Source organism: Chiloscyllium plagiosum, unplaced genomic scaffold (genome assembly GCF_037043375.1).
Source record: "Chiloscyllium plagiosum isolate Xiang-an unplaced genomic scaffold, Cpla_swu_hap1 HiC_scaffold_10, whole genome shotgun sequence".
NCBI classification, from domain to species: Eukaryota; Metazoa; Chordata; class Chondrichthyes; order Orectolobiformes; family Hemiscylliidae; genus Chiloscyllium; species Chiloscyllium plagiosum.
Window position 1 is genome coordinate 14,448,214 of NW_028270148.1, and position 23,380 is coordinate 14,471,593.

At 42.4% G+C, this 23,380-nt stretch overlaps 1 protein-coding gene across 9 annotated transcripts in view; it reads right to left on the minus strand.

Moving 5' to 3' along the window:
- Positions 1-23,380, minus strand: part of LOC122552615 (homeobox-containing protein 1-like) — a 43,301-nt gene that overhangs the window by 6,595 nt on the left and 13,326 nt on the right. The window contains exons 2-8 of one of the 9 annotated variants that reach the window (XM_087991144.1): positions 11,971-12,465; positions 11,133-11,218; positions 10,102-10,212; positions 6,185-6,338; positions 5,462-5,544; positions 4,158-4,253; positions 2,227-2,315 (exon numbers count right to left, since the gene is read on the minus strand). In XM_087991144.1, the coding sequence (XP_087847270.1) occupies positions 2,227-2,315; positions 4,158-4,253; positions 5,462-5,544; positions 6,185-6,338; positions 10,102-10,212; positions 11,133-11,218; positions 11,971-12,455 (1,104 nt within the window). In that variant the 5' untranslated portion in view covers positions 12,456-12,465. Of the gene's footprint in view, positions 1-1,635; positions 2,322-4,157; positions 4,254-5,461; positions 5,545-6,184; positions 6,339-10,101; positions 10,213-11,132; positions 11,219-11,970; positions 12,466-23,380 lie in introns of those variants that run through there. The other 8 variants (XM_087991143.1, XM_043695378.2, XM_087991138.1 and 5 more) reach the window with 8 other exon arrangements.

Consider the following 23,380-nt stretch of genomic DNA (forward strand, 5'->3'; position numbering starts at 1 on the left):
TTGTCCAATGTAGTGTTTGTTACAGTCCTTGCAAGTATTTTGTACATGACATTAGTTTTGCTTGTTGTCTGTTTCAAGTTCATTAGCTGCTGTTTTAGTGTGTTGGTGGGTTTGTGGGCTACCAGCATGCCAAGGAGTCTGAGTAGTGTCTAGTATCTCACTAGTACCCTTACATATGGATGAGGAAGGACACCACTTTGACTGTGGACAACACATCCATCCTAGGACAAGCCAAACATGACACAAATGAGAATTCCTAGAAACATGGCATTCCAACCAGAACGCTATCAACAAACACAATGACTTGGATCTCATTTACCATCCCCTGAGAAAAACACCAGGAAATGACATCACCGTAGAAAAAGACGTCACCACAGGAAATGACATTGCCAACCCTAGGAAACGCAAACATATAAACAGGAAGCAGGCTACACTACCAGAGCTTCATTCAGAGGCCACCTAGTAATCATGACTAATATTTCACTTAATACTAGAGAATACAATAGATCAGTATGGCTGCCCTCACCCCTTCTTGTAAACCTACCCAAAGACCTGACTAGAAGCAGGCACCTCCCAACTGTTTCAATAGCATAACGACGTCACAGGCAAATAGTTTGGAGAATTATTTACTAGCTCTATTTTCATCTGTTCCTTTTTGACTATCAGAAGAGATGACTTGGTGGCGGGAGATGTCCGGTTGTGATATTCTAACATCAAGAGTTGGAGGGAAGTTTGAGGAGCCTGTGCTTTCCCTTCTCAGGAAGGCACAAGATGAATAAATTGAAGACTTTGCAACTTTCCACAATCATGATTTTCCATGGTATATATTTGCAATTTGCCAGATTTGACGAACAACTCATGATGTTTACAAAACACCGGTTCAGTTTCAGCTGGAAAGCTGTTTCCCAGTTCTGGGCACCACACTAAGGAAGCTGGAAGGCCACGGAGGGGTTCGAAAGAGGTTCTACCAGAACGGTACGTCAATGTCGTCCATTTTGGTCCAGGGTAAGCAGCTGAAACCTGTGGGTGTTAACTAATTTGTTTTTAAAAATGTATTTTCAGACAGAAGACAGCAAAGGCAGTGTCCCTGCCTCTGGGCCAGATGGTCCAGATTTAAGTACCACCTCAAGATGCAACGGCCAAACTGAGGTGTTATAATATCTTTTCTTAAATAACATGTTATTTCATTGAAGGTAGTTCAAAGAAGTTCACTAAGATGATTCCCAGTATGGAGGGATTACTCTGTGAGCAAAGATTAAACAGGTTGGGACTCTATTCACAGGAGTTTATAAGAAGGAGAGGTGATCTCACAGAAACATAGGATGCTTAAGGGGCTTGACAGGGTAAATGCTGAGACGATCTTCCCTCTCATGGGAAAAGGGTAGGACCAGTGGGCATAGTCTCAGAACAAAGGGATGCCAATTCAAGACGGAGATAAGGAGGAATCTCTTCTCTCAGAGGGTTGAGCCATGGAACTCCTTGCCACAGAAGTGGGGGCAGAGTCCTTGTGTACACTTAAGCCGAGCTAGATTCCTGACCAGTAGGGGAATCTAGGATTGTGGGCGAAATGCAAGATCTGAACAGGTTGATTGAGAAAAAAAGATAAAACTGAAAAGGGCACAGCTGGAACTTGAGTCAAGAGATCAGCGAGATTACATACATGTAAGTAATATTATTATAAAGAAAAGCTCTATCTTCATTCCCAATTCAATTACAGACTGGGATCCACTTATCAGCTAACAGGGACTTCAATGATGTGGACACACTTGCAGGAGTTTCCTTCAGAACAGAAAAGATTGAGAGAGAATTTGATACTGTGAATAATGACAAACTGTTTCCACTTGTAAGGGTCATTAAACAGTGGGTAAAGACTTCTAAAGCTGATTTATTAAAGACCCAGAAATGATGCGGAAAAGAAATTGTCCTGCCCATTATTTTTATAAACTTTCTTTTGAAAAGTCAGGGTGCCCCGAATTGGACACAAAAGCCCAGCTGAAAGGAACCAGTGTTTTGGTTTTGTGATCTAAAATGCGCTGATTGAAAGGGGATGGAAACAGGTTTGATTGTAATGTTCAAAAGAAAACTGGAGATGTCCCCCATATAGATTTTGTGGAAAAAAGGTGGCTGCAGTTCACTGACAGGGTTTTTGTTTTCAAAAAGCAGCAAATATTTCTGAAGTTTCCACATGGGTTGACAATCTAACAGAATATAAAGAACATTGTCTACCTGCTCCAGGAAATCACTCCCATCGATATCGTCACTATTGGAATGTCCACCAGGGCTTTGCACATCGATGCCATGAGTTTCTAGGATTGCTGCTTCTTTGAAAAAGCAAAATTCTCCATAAGAAAATAATCTTGCTACACCAAAAATAAATGCTACACTGAGGGAATAATGGGATAAAAAGTTACAGGGAGAAGGCAGAAAAATGGGGTTAAGAAACATATCAGCCATAATTGAATGGCAGAGCACATTCGATGGACTGAATGACCAACCTCTGCTCCTATATCTTATGGAGTGACCCAGAAAGCCCCACAGTTTGTTCCAGTGTCTGTCACTGAAATTGATGATTGGTTGGGTGTGGGGTGCTGGTCGGCTGAATAAATGTAAGCGAAAGCAGCTACAAATGGTTAGCAGCAGGAACAGAAACAAATGCACCTAACACTTGCAGGCCACTTTTAAAAGGAAAGGGACCATCTCCGGTGCTGGGACTGAGATCTGCAGGAACATGCAAAGCACTTCGCTGTGTTTTCAGGCACGTGATGTCAGCTATTGTCCCAATTTGGCCTGGATTAGTAAACACATTTTCGCACATCATCTAAAGTGATGATTTAACATGACTTTAAACATAGTGTTGACAGATCGTTTAGACTAATGGCATCAGATTGAAGACTGGCTTATATGCACAAAAAGGTTAATTCCCACCAGAAGTGGAAGACACAGTTTTGATAAGAAAATTTTCTTGATTTCCTAGGACAGCTGGAGCAGAATAGCGCAGATGGTGCTAGCAAATTGCAGCACTATTACAACCAGCAATCAGTTCTGTTACAACATCCTGGAAAGTGAACTGCATTGGTTCAAGAAGGAAACTCACCACCAAAAGTAACTAGGGATGGGCAATAAATACTGAATGCCCACATCCAATAAACGAACATTTGAAAATAAAAGTTATTGCTCTCGAGATGGTGTAAGCGATTGTGAGGCATGCAATGTCAAAAAAAATTCTAAACCCATGTTTCAATTTATTCGGAGCAGCAGAAGGGGTGATATTATTGACCTTAACTCTCCTAGGTTCGAAGAAAGGTGATGTGCATCAAAAGGTTCTTGCTCTTAACCACAACGTTCATGCTCATACTGAATAGTGTGCATGCGTGAACACTGGATAGGGTCTGCAAAAGCCCAGACTGGGCTCACACGTCAAGTGGACCGTGAAGCACAGCCATTATTCTGCAGGTGTATGTTGTACCTCAATGAAAGGATAAGATTATCACAGGGCATGTTGAAAAGAAATGGAAACCAAAAATTAACCAATGCTATTATCCACAATACAAACGTAAAGGAAGAAAAAAAGAGAGAAGGTGCAGGAAAGATTCAAAGTTGGTACCAGATAAAGGATTTTACAGCTATCGGTAAAGATTGAAAAAGTTAGCACTTCTCTCTTCAAAAAATAGAGAACTTCTGAGACTTTTAACATTTTGAATGTGTTGGAGAGGACATGGAACGAATGTTTACACTTGAGAGAATACAAAACTTAGGTCCATAAATATAGGCTAGTTGCAAATAAATCCAACAGGAAAGTAAGAAACTTCAAGTAGATAAAACATAGACCTTGTCAACTCAGGAAATGCTGAGGCAAATACTTTGAAGTGTTTCGAAAGGAAATTAGGAGTACATGGAAGAGAATAAAAAAAAATGGTGAAAGGCTGAAATGTGGGCAATGGAATGGGAGCAGGCTGATGCATGAGGATGAAAACTGGCAAAGACTATTTGGGTCAAATAGTCAGTTTCTGCCCTATATATTCTGCATAATTCTACTGTAACACCAAGCTAAAACACTGACATTATAACCTCCTTGCAGGTTTTACTGCAGATCAGGAGCTTTCTTTCCGACATGCTATTTTACTAAATCCTCTCCACATCATCTTCAACAACATTACCAATATTTGCCCTCCTCTTGATCTCCTTCCTGCGATTGGCAAACCAGTTGTAGACTTTGAGAGGGGTCACTCGCTCGGACTCAGTCAGCTTCCTACCTACAACAATAGCAAAACATATTACTCCAGTCACCATAAAACAAACAGCTGCTTTCTAATTAACTGAGGAGAACGGGACAGGGAGGCATCCTAAATTCTGAGCTAAAAGACGTTGACTACAAAATGTATACCACAACAGCGATAACTCATATTGGTATAACAAAACTTCCCAGGTGCTTTATAGGAGCGGTACTATTCAAACTCAGACACCAAGCACATGAGGAGGAGAAATGAAAACAGATGGTCTAAACTTTGATTAAAGTAGTTTTTTTACTAGCGTCTTAGGAAGGAGCAGAGAGAGAATTTATGGGGAACCTTCTAAGTGGAGGTCCTTGGCGCTGAAATACAAAATATCCCGGAATGTCTAGCAGCAGTCACCAGGTTTCTGTCCAAAATTAGCAAGCTGCCTTAGGTACTGAAAGATTTGTATTTTTACAGCATTATTGGTTTTTGTTCCTTTTTGTATAACATGTTATTAAAACCTCAATGCGCTTTACAGCTCACTAAAGCCTTCTGAAGTGTAGAAAACATGGCTCCACAACCAGAACTGAGATAGTACCGATTTCTGATGTTAATAAATATTGGCCAGGATAACTCTTGTGCTCTCCTATGAAGAAATGGCCATGGATCTTTTATGTCTGCCTGAAAGCACTGGGTTGGGGGATAGGATTTGTTTAATCTCTCTGAACAGTAATAACTCTGAAACTGTAGCATTCATTCAGTATGTGCTGGAGTATCAACCAGAAAATCTGTGTTTAAATCTCTGGAGCGGGTTATTAGATTAGATTAGATTCCCTACAGTATGGAAACAGGCCCTTCGGCCCAACAACTCTACACCGACCCTCTGAAATGAAACCCACCCAGACCCATTTCCTTACCCTATATTTACCGGACTAATGCACCTAACACTATGGGCAATTTAGCACAGCCAATTCACCTAATCTGCACATTTTTGGATTGTGGGAGGAAATTGGAGCATGCAGACATGGGGAGAAACGTCTCTAAAGTCTACGTAGACAGCTGCTCAAGGCAGGAATCGAACCTGGGTCCCTGGCGCTGTGAGGCAGCACTGCTAACCACTGATCCACCGTGCCACTCCAAACCCAGAACCTTTTGAATCAGAGTGATAACAGCATAATCTACCGAGCCCTAAGTGACATTAATTCGAAGGTCTAAATCATCATCATCTTGAAGACACAGCTCTTTACCTGGTTTCTGTATGACTGCATTACAAGCATTTGAAATCTCCTCTCTCTTGGCTTCATCTGGGTACTGGTTGTCATTGAAGTAACTAAATAAAGTAAAGAACGTTACAGTTACATAATATTATGGCTAGACTTTACTCAATGTGTTTTAAATTTTAAATGTGGGTTTCTTAACTGTGCAACTGTTGCAGTGATGCACCTAGCTCCTGTCACTCAGAGAGCCTGCTTCAAGTGCCAAGACTCAGCTGGATGTTGGAGTAACAGAAACTGTGACACCGCAGCAGGGGAACTGGGAACAATGCAAATTAACAGGCTATTGTGTAGTTTGTGTACAGCACAAATGAAATGAGATGCTGGATGTGACAGGAACAATGAGAATTCAGTGAAGTTTGCCTACAGTAGCAAGAATTATGCTGAGCATTTTAAAACACACTACCACGCAATCAGTGCAATCATTGCAATATTGTCAAGGAGTAGTGTTGAGGAAAGATTCAGCTAAGCAGCTGTGCTGTGCTGTGCTATGCTATATTCAGCAGCGTACAGCTTCTACACGCTCAGCACTTATGCTGTCAAAACACTCTGGATGTGTTTGCACTCCAACTACAGCAACTGCCCAACTGTTTAATGTCAAACTCACACACTATCATAGTGCACCACATGCACGTGGATGAGCATCAATGCAATGATAACCACAACGGAACAGGGAGCTCAGGCAGCAGCAGGTACCTCTCCATGACAGTTAGGCACTCCTTCCGCCAGGTGAATCGGCTGCCCCTTCGGAGACGAAAGTTGCCCGATGTGGCACCAGTGGGTGGTGTTGATTGTTTCCACTCTGGTTCCTCCGTGGTGGATGAGGCTGGCCTCATGTTGAGGGTAGCTCCTCCAAACAAGAAGAAAAAAAGACACTCAACCAAAATACTAGCTTGAAGGACTACAGAAAGACTTTTAGTTTGAGCAACAAGTCTCTCATTCCCTTTATTGGCTGCAATATCTAAAACATTCTCAGCTTTACCTTTGACATTTCAGATCTATACTTTTATAAAATGTGAAATAACCATCTTCTAGAAGTCAGCCAATTGAAGGGATACTCAAAGCCATGAAATTCTCATGGTAGCAGGATTACGGCCAATTTGTCGCAAATAGCCCACCTTCTGTTTTAATGCACTGGTGCCCAAAACTGGAACTTTTCACCTCCCTAAGTTTTTATTTCCTGCTAAAATCCATTGTCTATAAACCCAGGTTTGTTGTCACATGGTTACTACTTCTGACCCTTTGACTTCTTTTCCAGTCTTGGAGGAGTCCTGCACACCATAACTCAATTCATTACCTTGTCTCAAAAAAGGAAAACTGGAATCAAGTTCCACTCAGCTTTCTTTGTTGATGGGATGTGGGAGAAAGTGAGGACGGCAGATGCTGGAGATCAGAGCTGAAAAATGTGTTGCTGGAAAAGCGCAGCAGGTCAGGCAGCATCCAAGAAGCAGGAGAATCGACATTTCGGGCATTAGCCTTTCTTCAGGAAATGGGTGTTACTGGCTAAGCCACCAGTTATTGCCTATTCTTAATCACCTTGAGGGATGGTGGTGTTGGTGAGCTGCCTTCTTGAGCCTTAGGGTAGTCCTCGTGGTACCGAAACATACTCGGTTAGGGTGAGAGTGATGGAACAGTGACTTAGTTTCAAGTTAGGATAGTGTTCAGGTTTTTTAGATAACTTAGTGTGGAAACAGGCCCTTCAACCCAACAAGTCTACACCAACCCGCCGAAGAGTAACCCACCCACACCCATTCCCTTACATTTACCCCTTCACCTAACACTATGGACAATTTAGCATGGCCAATTCACCTAATCTGCACATTTTTGGATTGTGGGAGGAAACCGGAGCACCCGGAGGAAACCCACGCAGACACGGGGGGAAACGTGCAAACTCCACACACAGTTGCCTGAGGCAGGAATAGAACCCGGGTCTCTGGCACTGAGGCAGCCGTGCTAACCACTCTGTAGATGGTGGTGTTCCCATTCAATTGCTGTACTTGTCCTTCCAGGTGGTAGCAGTCACAGGGTTGGAAAGTACTGTTGAAGGAACCTTACTGAGTTAGTGCAGATGATCCAGTCTGCTACCACTGTGCATAGCTAATGGAGGAAGTGAATGCTGAACGTGGTGGATGGGGTATAAGTCAAGCAGAATGCTTTGTCCTGGATGGTGTCAACCTTCATGGTTGGTGGAGCTCCACAGGCAGAAGGGAAAACAGGAGGCAAGCTTCTTGCTTCAGAATACCTGACCTCAAACCTGTTCTTGAACTTCAGCATTTATATAGAACATTACAGCGCAGGACAGGCCCTTGGGCCCTCAATGTTGCGCCAACCTGTTGAACCAATCGGAAGTCCATCTAACCGACACTATTCCATTCTTGTCCACATGCCTATCCAATGACTATTTAAATACCCTTAAAGTTGGCAAGTCTACTACCATTACAAGCAGTGCGTTCCACATCGCTACTACTCGGAGTAAAGAAACTACCTCTGTCATCTGTCCTATGTCTATCACCCCACAATTTAAAGGTTTGTTCCCTCGTGCTAGCCATCACCATCAGAGGAAAAAGGCTCTCACTGTCCACCCTATCTAACCCTCTGATTATCTTGTATGTCTTAATTAAGTCACCTCTCAACCTTCTTCTCTCTAACAAAAAACAGCCTCAAGTCCCGCAGCCTATCATAAGACCTTCCCTCCATACCAGGCAACATCCTAGTAAACCTCCTCTGAACCCTTTCCAAAGCTTCCACATCCTTCCTATAATGCGGTGACCAAAACTGTACACAACAGTCCAAGTGCGGCCACACCAGAATTTTGTACAGCTGCAGTATAATTCATGGTTCTGAAACGCAATCCCTCTACTAATAAAAGCTAACACACCGTATGCTTTCTTAACAACCCTATCATCTTGGGTGGCAACTTTCTGTACCTGGTCACAGAGATCTCTCTGCTCATCTACACGACCAAGAATCTTACCATTAGTCCAGTACTCTGGAGGTTGTCCATTTTGGAAAGACAAATAAGAATGCGGAATACAGGGTTAACGGTAGGGTTCTTAGTGAGGTGGAGGAACAGAGAGATCTTGGGGTCTATGTTCATAGATCTTTGAAAGTTGCCACTCAGGTGGATAGAGCTTGTAAGAAGGCCTATGGTGTATTAGCGTTCATTAGCAGAGGGATTGAATTCAAGAGTCGTGAAGTGATGTTGCAACTGTACAGGACTTTGGTTAGGCCACATTTGGAGTACTGTGTGCAGTTCTGGTGGCCTCACTTCAGGAAAGATGTGGAAGCTTTGGAGAGGGTGCAGAGAAGATTTACCAGGATGTTGCCTGGAATGGAGAACAGGTCGTACGAGGATAGGTTGAGAGTGCTAGGCCTTTTCTCGTTGGAACGGCGAAGGATGAGGGGTGACTTGATAGAGGTTTATAAGATGATCAGAGGAATAGATAGACAGTCAGAAACTTTTTCCCCGGGTACAACAGAGTGTTACAAGGGGACATAAATTTAAGGTGAAGGGTGGAAGGTATAGGGGAGATGTCAGGGATGGGTTCTTTACCCAGAGAGTGGTGGGGGCATGGAATGCGCTGCCTGTGGGAGTGGTAGAGTCAGAATTTTTGGTGACCTTTAAGCGGCAATTGGATAGGTACATGGATGGGTGCTTAAGCCAGGATAAATGTTCGGCACAACATCGTGGGCCGAAGGGCCTGTTCTGTGCTGTATTGTTCTATGTTCTGCATTCCTGTTACTCCTTCCAAAGTTAACCACCTCACACTTTTCTGTATTAAACTCCATTTGGCACCTCTCAGCCCAGCTCTGCAGCTTATCTAGGTCTCTCTGTAACCTGCAACATCCTTTGGCACTATCCACAACCCTACTGACCTTAGAGTCATCTGTAAATTTACTAACCCATCCTTCTATGCCCTCGTCCAGGTCATTTATAAAAATGACAAACAACAATAGACCCAAAACAGATCCTTGCTGTACCGCACTAGTAACTGAACTCCAGGATTAATATTTCCCAACAACTACCACCCTCTGTCTTCTTTCAGCTAGCCAATTTCTGATCCAAACTACTAAATCACCCTCAATCCCATGCCTTCGTATTTTGTGCAATAGCCTACCATGGGGGACCTTATCAAACGCTTTAGTGAAATCCATATACACCATATCAACTGCTTTACCCTCACCCGCCTGTTTGATTACCTTCTCAAAGAACTCAATAAGGTTTGTGAGGCACGACCTACCCTTCACAAAACCATGTTGATTATCCAGAATCAACTTATGATTCCTAATCATCTGTAGATGATTATAAATCCCATCTCTTATAAGCCTTTCCAACACAACTAACCCACAACCAAAGTAAGCTCTCAAGTCTTGAATGGCCCAAATCAGTTCCTGATCACTGAAATTGTGTAATTGTGTTCCCCTTGGGAAATGAAATGTAAAATCTCAATTGAGCATTGTTAACAGCCTCTTTACCCTGCAACCAAATGTCTACTGCATTTGACTGAACCCTGGGGGATAAGTCTCTGCTGAGGGCCCCAATTTACACCTGGTCTGAGACCAGAAAGTCTTGACAATGGTGTGCTTAAAACTAAACTTGAGTTATGCAATACCTGGATTAATCTTCTCCAGGAGGTACCATCTGTACAAAGTCCGCTTCTTGGGTTCACTCATGTCGAGTCCTTGCTGCAACAGCCACTGGGAAATAAAGCTTCGACTCATGCCTACAACCACAGAAAAGGTACCATCCAGTTACTGCTCTGCACACTTGGTACCACTGGCTGGCTTTTTATTTCTCAAAATGAATTTGGTTCCTTCTTTCTCTGTCTCTTCCAGGATTAGTCCCACGGGACCCTTGGCAGCATCTTGGCACCTCAGCTGAGTAACCATTGCTGTTGATTCCCAAATACTGTGTAGGGCTACTATAACAACCATTAACAGAGAGCTTTATAGCCAAGCTCAAACCGGTCTCATCATCCAACGGATCTGATGAAAGGGAAAAGGAGCGAAAGGGAAAGGCCATTTTTCCTTTCCCCAAGCCAGAAGTCAGGTATTGCTGGAGCTAACTTGAAGTTGCTAAGGAGAAAAGGACAATGTATTTCTTGGGCAAATGAAATCAAAAACTCCACAGCTAGCTGACGTGAACAGGAATTAATCAGGTATGGTTAAGATTGGATTCCAAAGAGTGAATTCAGAGAAAAAGGTTAATTTACATGGCAGTATATCACAAATTATTTCATTTGACAACGTAACAGCCATTTTGACACCAGTAACATCCGACGAACAGCAATGAGATGAAAGACAAATTAGTGTTTTAATTGGTGAATGCACTGCGAAACAAATAAGTCTTAAATTGTCATCTACAAAGCACTTCTGCATATATAAAAGTTTGTTTGTTTGGTCAGCACGGCCTTCCAGCTGCTACGTTTAGGCCAAAATCCATCCATGATGGCACCTTCCTCTTGTTACATGGCCACAAATATATAGGGAGTTTTACATTTTTAACTTCAAACTCTAAGGAGGTTCTCAGTTGAAATGTAGCTGCAATTCTAACATACTGGTTAGTAACACCCTGAACAGGAAGGACATTTCTTCTTAAAAAGCACATCAATCTCAAGTCCAGGTTAGCTGGCTGCCTCCTCACCTGTGACCTGGCCCACGATAGTCTGGGAGATCATCCGATTAGAGAGAAAGCTCTTTATCTCTTCTTTAACAGTAGTGCTGTCCCTCCTACAGAATGTAAACAAGAGGAGGGAAACAAAACACATTAAAAGATTTCTATGTAATGTTCCAGAGTTTGGAGAGCGAATTTCTTTCCATCTCCATTTCCAAACAACAAGTGGTTTGGTCAATGAATGCACCAAAACAAAGCTACCTTTTGATTAGTAAGAGGTATTCCACTGTGTAAAGACTCAAAGTTTGTAACAGAGAGGAGCACCCCACTCAAATCCTACTTTTCCATTCAAACAGCCATTTGGTTGGTTCTTTTTCGTGCCTCTCAGGCTTTTTAGTGTTTCACCATTACATTACTGCCCCCCCAATGCTGGGAGACGTACCAATAATAAAACTAACCAAATATCAGCCAAATTTCAGAGGACAGAATCTACTGTCCTGTTGCATGTTTAAGTAGAGCTGTACACATCTGTTGCAGTGGAACCTCAATAAGGGTGTTACGGAGGAACAGGAAGAGGCTGTTCAGCCTCTCGAGCTTGTTCTGCCATTGAAATAATGGTGGCTCCATATCTTCGCTCCACAATCCGCTCTACCATCGGCCTGCAAAATCTACTGCTCTTGGATTTAAATGAAGGTGCTGATTACTTTCCTAGTTTTGAATATAGGAAATCATGCCATAGGTGGGGCTCCTGAGCTGCAGCAGGCAATGCCCAACACAGTTGGCTAACATCATCCTACAAAAGATGGAAGACAGCCTTTGGTAAATTAAACCTCAACAGTGAAGCAACTGAATTGTCATTTCAACCAACCTCATGAGCTCTTCAACCCTTTCTTCCAGGTCTGTCTCTTCTTCCATGGCATGGAAACTTCCCATCCTCTGGCTATTGGTAGTGTGGAAACGGTTGGGTGACAGCCTGCCATTGGCCACTGACAGTTTCTCGTTGCTGCAGCTCTCCCGTCCATTCAGGTTAGTGCTGCACGGTGGCGGCGAGGTGTCATAGCTGTTACTCGGAGACGGTGACGCCCCACTGTACTGCGTCTGTGTGGCGGCTGTGACTGTCGAGGATGAAGCAGGGACATTGTTGCTGTTGCCGTAGGAACTGTTGCTGTTGCCGTAGGAACTGTTGCTGTAGCTGTGCCGTTTGCCAAATTTCTCGGTGTGTTCCTGGTCGAGCCGGTCCAATGTCTCCAGCGCATGGATTATGTCACGTTTCGTCATCCCGCTCCTCCGAAGTCGCTGCAGCAAGTCAATCTGTTCGATTGTAAACCTGGGCTCATCCGTGTAGTGTGACATTGTGTTACTGCTAAATGGAGCACAGGAAAAAGGAATTAATTAAGTCCCCAAATGAAGAACAGTCAGACCAACATCAATTGCCTCCTATTTGGTAACTGCTATCCCACTTTATAATGGAATATAAAAAATGTGGTTCAATTAACAACCCAACATCACCAATGCCCAGGGGTTATCATTGAGTTCACCTAGACACAGTTTCAACATACTACAAAAAGCAGAATCAAAAAGTATCCACACTTGGTGTAACTTGGTGTTGCTATAGTTATGCACACTATTCATTATTTCAAATTTCTTCCACCGAATGACAGCCTTGTCACTAGCAATTTAATGAATTGTTACAACAGTGTCTTAGCACGACAAGTTCTGAAAGACAAAATGCTTAACAAGTATTTTGTGGATTTCCTATGGATATAATGCAAGATTTTCACTGCATTCACACCCAAGCAACTATTATTCAGAATGCGAGCCAAAAAAGTTGTATTCAGATATTTACTTCCTTGTAAAGATACCATGTTATAACAGAAAAGACAACTTCTCCAGTTTGGCAGCTGAATTCTGCAAAAAAAAAAAGGGGCCACTAAAATCAGCCCTTGTAGGGATTGTCGTTATGATGATAATTCATTTCACTTCAGGTCATTTACCACCAACGTCATCCTTCCCTCTGACAGGGGGCCAGAACACTGACTGTCACAACCTCTATCATTCCTGACCACAAGATAAGCTTTTTACCACAAACAGCACCAGACCAGGATTGCTATGGAGGTGAAAATGGATAATGACCCAACTTCACTTCTGACTCAGCTCTTCTGCTAAAACACTTGGTTTTACATTTCTTGCCTCCAGCCTTGGCCATTTTAACTAACTCTGGCTATCTTGCACATTCAATCTTCTAAGACTTTAAAGATCATTGAAAAATCTTGTCAGCTAGTCCTAGGTTATACCAAATCGCATTCACCCATCTCACCTGAGCTCTACGGCCTACACTGGCACATGCTCACCAGTGATGCAATTTTAATCTATGTATCCTTGATCTCAAATCTTTAAATGGCCTCCAACCTCTCCAGCTCTTTTCCCATCTATGGAACTTTCTCCAACACTCCAAAATCTATGCTTGTCCAATTTTGGTTTCATAATATTAATGCTTCGCTGCTGGTATTCATGCAGTTACCTTCACCCTAAGCTAGGAAATTCCCTTCCAAGACATCAGTGTCTATCCCTCACTTTTCTCCTTTGAGATCCTTAATCGATAGTCTTATTTTGTTTTATAATCTTTCTGCAAAGAAACATGGGATGTTTTATTACAAATAATTGAGTTATACAGCACAGAAACAGGCCCTTCGGCCGACCATGTCTATGCAGACTAACAAACACCAAACTCAACTAATCCCATTTACCTGCACTTGGTCCATAGCCTGCTTTACCTCAGCATTTTAAGCGCTCATCCAGATGCTTAAGTGTTGTAAGAGCACCTGCCTCCACTAACTTGTCAGACAACACATCCCAACTATCTACCACCCTCTGGGTGAAAAAAGGAATTTTCTCAAATGTCTTCTAAACCACTTGCCACTTACTTAACCTTCTGTCATCTGGTCTTAGATACATCTACCATGGGGGAAAAGAGATTCTCACACACTATTCTGTTTGTGCCTGTCAATTTTGTATCTCTCAATTAGATCCCCCCCTCAATCTCCTCTGTTCCATGGAAAACAAACCCAGTCCATCCAGTCTCTCTTCTCAGTGGGCGGCACAGTGGTTAGCACTGCTGCCTCACAGCGCCAGAGACCCGGGTTCAATTCCCGCCTCAGGCGACTGACTGTGTGGAGTTTGCACATTCTCCCTGTATCTGCGTGGGTTTCCTCCGGGTGCTCCGGTTTCCTCCCACAGTCCAAAAATGTGCAGGTCAGGTGAATTGGCCATGCTAAATTGCTCGTAGTGTTAGGTGCAGGGGTAAATGTAGGGGAATGGGTCTGGATGGGTTGCGCTTCGGCGGGTTGGTGTGGACTTGTTGGGCCGAAGGGCCTGTTTCCACACTGTAAGTAATCTAATCTAATCTAATCTTAACTGAAACTTGTCATCTCAGACAACATCCTGATAAATCTCCTGTGCACCCTCTCCAGTGCGATCACATTCTTCTGATAGTATGGCGACCAGAAGTGCATACATTATAAAACATTGCTTACGCCACAAGTAAAGTTGTAACACAACTTCCTTGCTCCTACATTCTATGCCTTGGCTAATGTAGGCAAGCATCCCAAATGCCTTCTCCACCACCCTATCTACATGTGCTGACACCTACAATAGCCTTCTACACTGAGGATGCCTTGTTTTCAGTACTCCCAAGGGACCCACCATTGTGTATATCCTTGCCTTTTTTAGATCTCCCAAAACGCATCACCTCACATTTATTGGGACTGAATTCCATCTGTCATTGGTCTGCCCAATTTTCGGGTTGATCAATATTAGACTGTAGCCTGAGACCATCCTCCTCACTGTCAACAGCACTCCCAATTTTCATGTAATCTGTAAATATACTAATTAAACCTCCTACATTCACATCCAAGTAGTTAATTAACATAACAAACAGCAAGGTCCCAGCACTGATCCCTGTGGTACACCACTGGTTACAGGCTTCCAAGCACAAAAACAACCCTCCATCATCCTTCGCCTATTTGTTAGCCAGTTTTTGAATCTAACAGGCTCTTAACTTTTGTACTAGTCTTCCAAGTGGAACCTTGTCGAAATCCATGTAAACCACATTAACTCCACTACTCTCATCAATATACTTGGTATATTTAGCAAATAATTAAATGTGCTATATTAAAACAAGATTGCTGTTAAATCCATCTCAATTGATGACAACCATTCTGAAGAGGAGTCATTGGAGTTCAAACATTAACTTGGTTTATCTTTCCACAGATGCTGCCAGACCTGGTGGGTTTCTCCTGCATTTTGTTTTTATTTCAGTTTTTCAGCATTTGTAATACTTCGCTTTTACTTGTGACAAGACAGCTGTTTATTATGTTGACAGACTGTTTGACCCAGTCTGTGGAAAGTTCATATCGCGATACTGTTGTCCCGTTTTCCTGTCCCCGTATCAGTCAAAGCAAACACTCAGAGACACAGTATGGCTTTACCTTCTCCAACTTTATTCTGCATCCTGGAGGGAGGGACAGAATGATTGCCCATGTGCACAGAGGTATGAGTTCTTGGTCTTCTCTCAAACAGCAGATTCTTAATGAATTATATTGCACTTACAGGGAGCAGCATCCAAATAAGGCAACATCGATATTGATTGTAACAGTCACCCAATCAGTGAGCAAAGGTAAAGATTAAGCCATCTGGCATTATATAATGAATGTTCTTAACCTTGTTAACTGGCTTCACATAATGAATGCTTTTTCACCACGTTAACCCATTACCCTTGCTTCCAGCACCTCATTGTTTACTGCAAGGTCTTATCTGGTCAAAGTCATGCTCGCTGAGCCTTTGTTACACAACCCAAAACCTAACCCTTCCCTACCTGCTCATACCTTATACACTTTCTCAATATGAAGGTATTTCCCATAATTGAACACAGCAGTTATGACACAGGGTCTCTTGTCACCTTTGCATTAGTGTGTGCGGAGAGAGGACCATTTCCGCTTGAATCCACATACACAGGATTGTGCATTTACACTCATTGCTGGCATAACAGCTCTAAGGATATCAATAGAATGACGACACCAAGTTTGAAAATCCAATAAATCCAATTCTTAAAACTACATAGACAGTTTTGCCCTACCAGGCAGTGTCAAACTAATCTTCTGACTAGTAAAGTCCAATCCCATTCTTATTTGTCCATTTATCTAATCGGATTTTGACAGATTTGGGATCAGTAGCTGAGGCAGAAACTGGATTACTTAACCTCATAATTTGCAGCATAAAGAAACATCTCTAGCCCTCTGTTCTATACTGCTTGTATTTAATCTTGGACCTTTGCTCCAAACCCCTCAACTATAGTCTAAACTGTATTACATTATCTGTAAATGGCTGTTAAAGCCTCAGTATTTCCAACTGCCTATTGGCATTTCTTCATAACATGCAGCAATGTAGTGAATCTGTAATGTATCGGATTTAAAGCCTAATTCTGCACAAAGTATTCTAACTAAGGTTGTCACTTTTGTTAAAGCTCACCTTCACTGGTATTCTATACAGCAATAAACTCCATTCCTTTTTCGAAAACAAACTGCCTTCCCTATCTAACTTTACCATCCCATGAAGTAACCGCACCAAAACAAAAGAAATCTCAAGCTCTTGCATAGCCCCCATGTGCATGACAGTACTTGCATGTCTGCTACATCCTGAAAGAACTACCAAGTTTGTCAAGCTCAGTTGAGTACTGTGCTGAGTGCTTCTAATTTCATTTTTAAGAAAAGTGGCAACTTTGTCTTTAATTAGAGACATTAACATTTTCCCAAACAGCTCTGCAATTAACCACATCAACACCCTTCCTAAAAATTGCATACAACACTGGCAACTCTCAGGTCTTTTAACACACAAGTGCCATTTTGGTGGGTTCTGTAATTTCCTCCTTTAGAATACTAGAGTGTATTCCATCTAGTCCTGCAAAGTTTGCTCACTTTCCCCAATTAATCAAAGGGCTTTCTCAGTGCAGTGATACTGTCAAAAGCATTTGAAACCCTGGTCAGAAGGTTCAAGTTCCACCTGACATGCTGCATTACGTATCTGAACAGGTTGATTAAAAACATTTACCTTTCCTTTCATCCTCCTTCATATCACTCAGTTTCCTCTCAACCAACTAAAAAATCAAGTCAACTGGCACTTCAAATTCTAAAGAACAGTCATAATAGAGTCAAAATGTTTCTCTCCCCTCTGCTGGCAGAGCTTAGAATTTCTAGCACTGCTTTTAATTCAGATTTCCATTATGCATTGTATTTTGCTTTTATTTCTGGATTCACTTTCTCCTGGATTTTTCAGGTCTTTTTTCATGTAAAATTTCAGTTGCATCACACTAAACTTTTGGCATAAATTCTGTGTCTTACGATCTTATACTCCACAACCACCTGATGAAGGAACAGCGCTCCGAAAGCTAGTGCTTCCAAATAAACCTGTGGGACCAAAACGTGGTGTTGTGAGATTTTAATCTTTGTACTGTGTTCTCGTCTTTCCATTAGACCATAAGATGTACGAGCAGAATTAGGTCATACAGCCCATCAGGTCTTCTCTGCCATTTGGTCATGAGTGAAATGTTTCTCAAGCCCATTCTCCTGTCATCTCCCCATAACTCTTAATCTCTTATTAGTCAAACACCTATCTCTGTCTTAAATACATTCAATCACTTGGCCTCCATAGCCCTCTGTGATAATGAATTCCACAGATTAACTGTGGAATTGCTCTGGCTGAAGAATTTACTCATTTCCGTTCTAAACGGTCAACCCTTCACTCTCAGGCTGTGCCCTTGGGTCCTAGTCTCTCGTCCTACTGGTGGAAATATCTTCTCCACATCCACTCTATCCAATTCTCTCAGTATTCTCTAAGTTTAATTGCGATCTTTCCCTCATCCTTCTCAACTTAGTGTCCTCAACTCCTTGTATGACAAGCTCTTCATTCCTGGAAACATTCTTAGGACCCTCCTGTGGACCCCTTCCAAAACCAGTACATCCTTAGATAGGGCCCAGGATTACCCACAACATTCTAAATTCTGTCTGAGTACAGTCCTGTACAGTCTCAGCAGTACATCCTCCTCTTGTATTTCAGCCCTTTTGAAATGAATAAATTTGCCTTCATAAGTGCCAACTGAACCTGCATGTTAATCGTAGAAATTAACAAGTCCCTTTTTGCTTCAGATGTACAAAGCCTTTTCCCATTTAGACAATTGTCTGCACCTCTATTCTTCTCAAAGTGTATAATGTCACACTTTCCCATATTTTATTCCATCTGCCAATTCACTCTCCCAGCCTGTCCAAGCCCTTTTGCAGCATTCACGCTTCCTCACCACAGTCTGTCCACCTGTGTGTCATTTGCAAACTTAGCAAGAATGCCCCTGGTTTCTTCATCCAGATTGTTAATGTATAACGTGAGGAGCTATGGTCCCAACAATAACTTCTGCAGAGCTCCAACAGTCACTGGCTGCCATCCTGACAACGACCTCATTGTCCCCATTCTGTCTTCTGCCAGTCAGACAATCCTCATCCATACTAGTATATTGCCCCTCATACCATGGGCTCTTATTTGCCAGACTCTCGTGCAACACCTTGTCAAAGACCTTCTGGAAATCCAAATCAATTACATCCACTGGCTCTCCTTTGTCTGACTTACTATTACCTCCTCAAAGAATTCTAACAGATCATGCTGTAGATTTGCTCGCTGAGCTGGTAGATTTGCTCTCAGACATTTCGTCACCATGTTAGGTAACGTCATCAGTGAGCCTCTGATGAAACACTGGTGTACTGTCCCACGTTCTATTTATGTGTCTTGGTTTGTTGTGTTGGGTGATATCACTTCCAGTTCTTTTTCTGAAAGGTTGGTAAACGGAGTCCAAATCGACGTGTTTGTTGGAGGAGTTCCAGTTTGAATGCAAGGCCTCTAAGAATTCTCGCGCGTCTTTGTTTAGCACGTCCTCGTGAGAATGTGTGTAGGTTGTGAGCAGGTAGGGAAAGAGTTACGTTGAGTTTTGTGAAACAAGAGGTTCAGCTGAGCATGACTCAGATCAGATAAAAACTTGCAGTTAACAATGTGGTACTGGAGGCAAGGGTAATGGGTTAACAATGTGGAAAAGCATTCATTACGTACAGCCATTTAACAATGTTGGAAGCATTCAGTATGTGAGGTCAGTTTAACAAGGTGAAAAGTATTCATTATGTGAAGCCAGTTATTCATTGTGTAACAGCAGATGGCTTAATTTTACTATTGACACTCACTGATTGTAATGGTTACCCAATCAATGTGTGTGTTGCTCCTCCCTGCAAAATGACTATATGATTCATTAAGAAACTGCTGTTCGAGAGAAGACCGAGAATTCGTGCTCTTGGCATATGGGCGATCATTCTCTCTTCCTCCAGGGCCCGGAATAAAGATGAAGGAGGTAAAACTATACGGTCTCTGAGCGTTTTGCTTCGACTATGAGGGGGAAACTGGACGACACCCGGACGCATGTCTCGTCCCAGTTGATTTGCGTCCCTCTTCGGCTACGTCTAAGGACAGTTGGTCATATTGTTTGGTGGCTAGTTTCCTGCCAATCTGTCCAATGTAACGTTTGTTGCAGTCCTTGCAGGTCCAAACACATTGACAAAGAGGAACACCAGCTCGGCTGAGACAATACATCCATCCAGGGACAGGCTAAACAAAGGCATGCACAGGAATTCCAAGAGGCCTGGCATTCAAACTGGAACAGCATTAACAAATCTACCAGTTCAGCGAGCAAACTTACAATCTGATCCACAACCTGAGTTACAAATCTTCTCCAAAAGCACAAATTTCTTACAGATCTTCAGGCATTACCTCCCCTTGACAAGCTGTGCTAACTTTCACCCTATTTTACCATGTAATTCCAAGTACTCCGCAATCTCATCCTTAATAATGAACTCTAAAATCTTATCAATGACTGAGGTTGGACTATCCAACCCATCATCATTTCCCATCTTCTGCCTCTGGTCATTCTTAAACAGGGGTGCTACATTAGCTATTTTCCAGTCCTCTGGGATCCTGACTCCAGTGGTTCTTGAAAGATCACCACCAATGCCTCCACAATCTCCTCAGCTATCTCCCTCAGAACCCACGAGAGTAGTCAGTCTGATCTTGGTAATTTATCCACAGTCAGATTTTTCAGCTTCCTCAGCACATTCTCCTTAGTGATGGCCCACGACACTCACCTCTGACTCCACCTCTCGAAGTCCTGGTATGCTGCTGGTATCTTCCACAGTGGAAGTTGATGCAAAGTACCTATTCAGCTCCTCCGCCATTTCTTTGCTCCCCATTACTACTTCTCCAGCCTCATTTTCCAACAGTCCAATGTGTACTCTTGCCTCTCCCTTACCTTTATACATCTAAAGAAACTCTTGCAATCTTCTTTTATGTTACTAGCTGGTTTACCCTCCACTATTGCTACTTTAGTAACCCTGTTTTTTTTTTAAAATATAGACCTCCCAATACTCTCTCTCTGAACATTAAAAGAGTTCCACTGCACTGACTGAACATCCTGGACATGGGTGGGAACGACATTCATGCAGGAATGTGAATGACTCCCACTCCATTTAGACAGTAATTTGCTACTACTCCCCTACTATTTATCAAATTAAATGATCATTCAATCTTTTCCATTCAGAAATGCTTTCTAGTTATCCCCTGAAGCTAGGCATATCACACATGTTCTCTTGGGGAAATCACTGAGTCAGGAAATCGTCTGCATAATGATTTCCCAGATTAGGGCATTTCCATTTGTACTATCTCAAGGATGATCGCATCTGATCACTGTACCTGGGTTAACATGTGACTGTGAGGGAGTGGCTAGGGGTTGTCTTGAGTAGCATGTGGTTATTTGGGGGGAGCGGCCAGAGTATCTGTGAGCATGACCAACTGACCTGTATAAAGGGGATGTGTTTTCTTTGTTCAGGGTCTCTCTTCTGACTTGACTTTGCATGCCTGCGAAGAGTATCAGAGGGGTCACCTCGCTCGTACAAGCTTTAATAAACTTTAACTTTGCAGAAGTTGGTGTGAGAGAAACCTCAGGAAAAGAACCTAACACTCTAACATTCGGATATAAAATAAACAGTGTGATTGAGCCAGTGTCATATAACACTGAAAAATATAAGAACTTATCTAACTGAATTAATATATCGTACAACAGTCACATTTGTTTCTGCTGCGAATAGGGTTGGGAGACAGTGTCGACTAACTTATCTAAACACGTATACAATCAAACACAAACCAAACTTCAATGCAAGTGACTTACTGACGGGAGTGTCATGTTGTAATTGATTCGTGAAGCTAAAGTTTGAAAATGAAATATAATGAAAGTTATCAGCATCTTATTGTTTAAAAATGCAAGCCGAACTTGGAATCGACATAGTTACACACTTATTCTCAGCAACCAATGCAACCGTCACTGCTTAATAAACACTCAGATTTTTAACCTATTGATGACTGGTCATTGTAAGAGGAAAAAGAGCGTATCCAACATCATTTATCTTCAACATACATTTTTTTCTTTTGCCTTTACTGTCCTTGACTTCCCTTGTCAGCCAAGGTTGCCTCTTCCTCCCGTTAGAATGTTTATTTTACTACCTTGGGGTGAATTTCTGCTGTGTCTCCTGAATTACCCTCAGAAATTCCTGTTGTTGCTCCATGCTCTTCCCTACTAGGCTCCCCTTCCAATCAATTCTGGCCAGCTCCTCTCTCGTGTCTTTGTAGTTATCTTCACTTGAACTGTCACACAGTGACATCCAATTCCAGCTTGAGTCACAAATTGCAGGTCAATTCTATTTTATTACGGTCACTGCCCCCTAGGGGTTCCTTCACCTGAAGCTCCCTCATCAAACATCACCAAATCCTATTGGACTCTTCCACAAGCTGCATTTAAAGTACATACCCTCAGTCCTATGTCGACCACCTCGTTCTCATCATTGTCCCCCTATCTACTGTTCCTGAAGTTAGATTCCTGACCCTTGCCATTATATCTGCCCAATACTAGTTCTGGAAACTTTAATAACCTCTCCTGAGCCTTTCCTACTGTGAACCCACTAAATGTTCCAAATCTCCTCTACTTTTCTTCTTATTTTACAGCCTCTTTTTCTAATTGTAACTACAAGCCAATTTCTGGTTTACTCATCTCTCTCTAATCTGCTGGCATCCAAGCAGCTGCTCTAGGTGTTAAGTTTTCACTTTTACAGTATTTAAATCTTAAACCATTTTACATTGAGTTACAATTTTCAAGATAATCATCTCCCTGATCTATTTCTTACCTATACCGAATCTATAGAAACACTCCTGCCTCACAGATGTAGTTACATACTGCTCAAGGAAGGAATCCTATAAATTTAGAAATTTTGCACAAATTTCATGTTTACATAGAACGTTACAGTGCAATACAGGTCCTTCGGCTCTCTATGTTGCACCGACCTGTGAAAATAATCTGATACCCATTTAACCTACACCTTTCTGTTTTTCTCCATATATCCAATGCTCATTTAAATACCCTTAACATGGGCGAGTCTACTACTGTTGCAGGCAGGCCATTTCACGCCCTTTCTCCGTGAGTGAAGAAACTATCCCTCATATCTGTCCTAAATCTATCGCCCCTCAATTTAAAGCTATGTCCCTTTGTGTTAGCCTTCACCATCTGAGGAAAAAGGCTCTCACTCTCCACCCTATCTAACCCGCTGATGACCTTATACGTCTCAATTAAGTTACCTCTCAACCTTCTTCTCTTCAACGAAAACAGCCTCAGTTCCCTCAGCCTTTTGTCTTAAGACCTCCCTTCCATAGCAGGCAACATCCAGGGGGGAATTGAATTGAATTTATTGTCATGTGAATTGAGGCACAGTGAAAAGCTTTGTCTTACAGGCAAGCTAGGCAGATCACACAGTTAAGTAGCATAGATAGTAAATAATAGGTAAACAAACAGCAGCAAAAACAAAAGCACAGGTACAAGCAAATGTTAAGAGTTTGAGAGTCCATTCAGTATTCTAACAACAGTAGGATAGAAACTGTTGCAAAACCGGCTAGTGCATATGTTCAGGCTTCTGTACCTTTTCCCTGATGGTAGGGGGTCATAGAAAAACATTGTCAGGGAGGGATGGATCTTTAAGAATGCTGGCTGCCTTTCCTGGACAGCGGGCCTGGTAGATGGATTCGACAGATGGAAGGTTGGTCTTTGTGACTGTCCGGGCAGAGTCCACCACTCTCTGTAACCGGCTCCGACCTTGAAT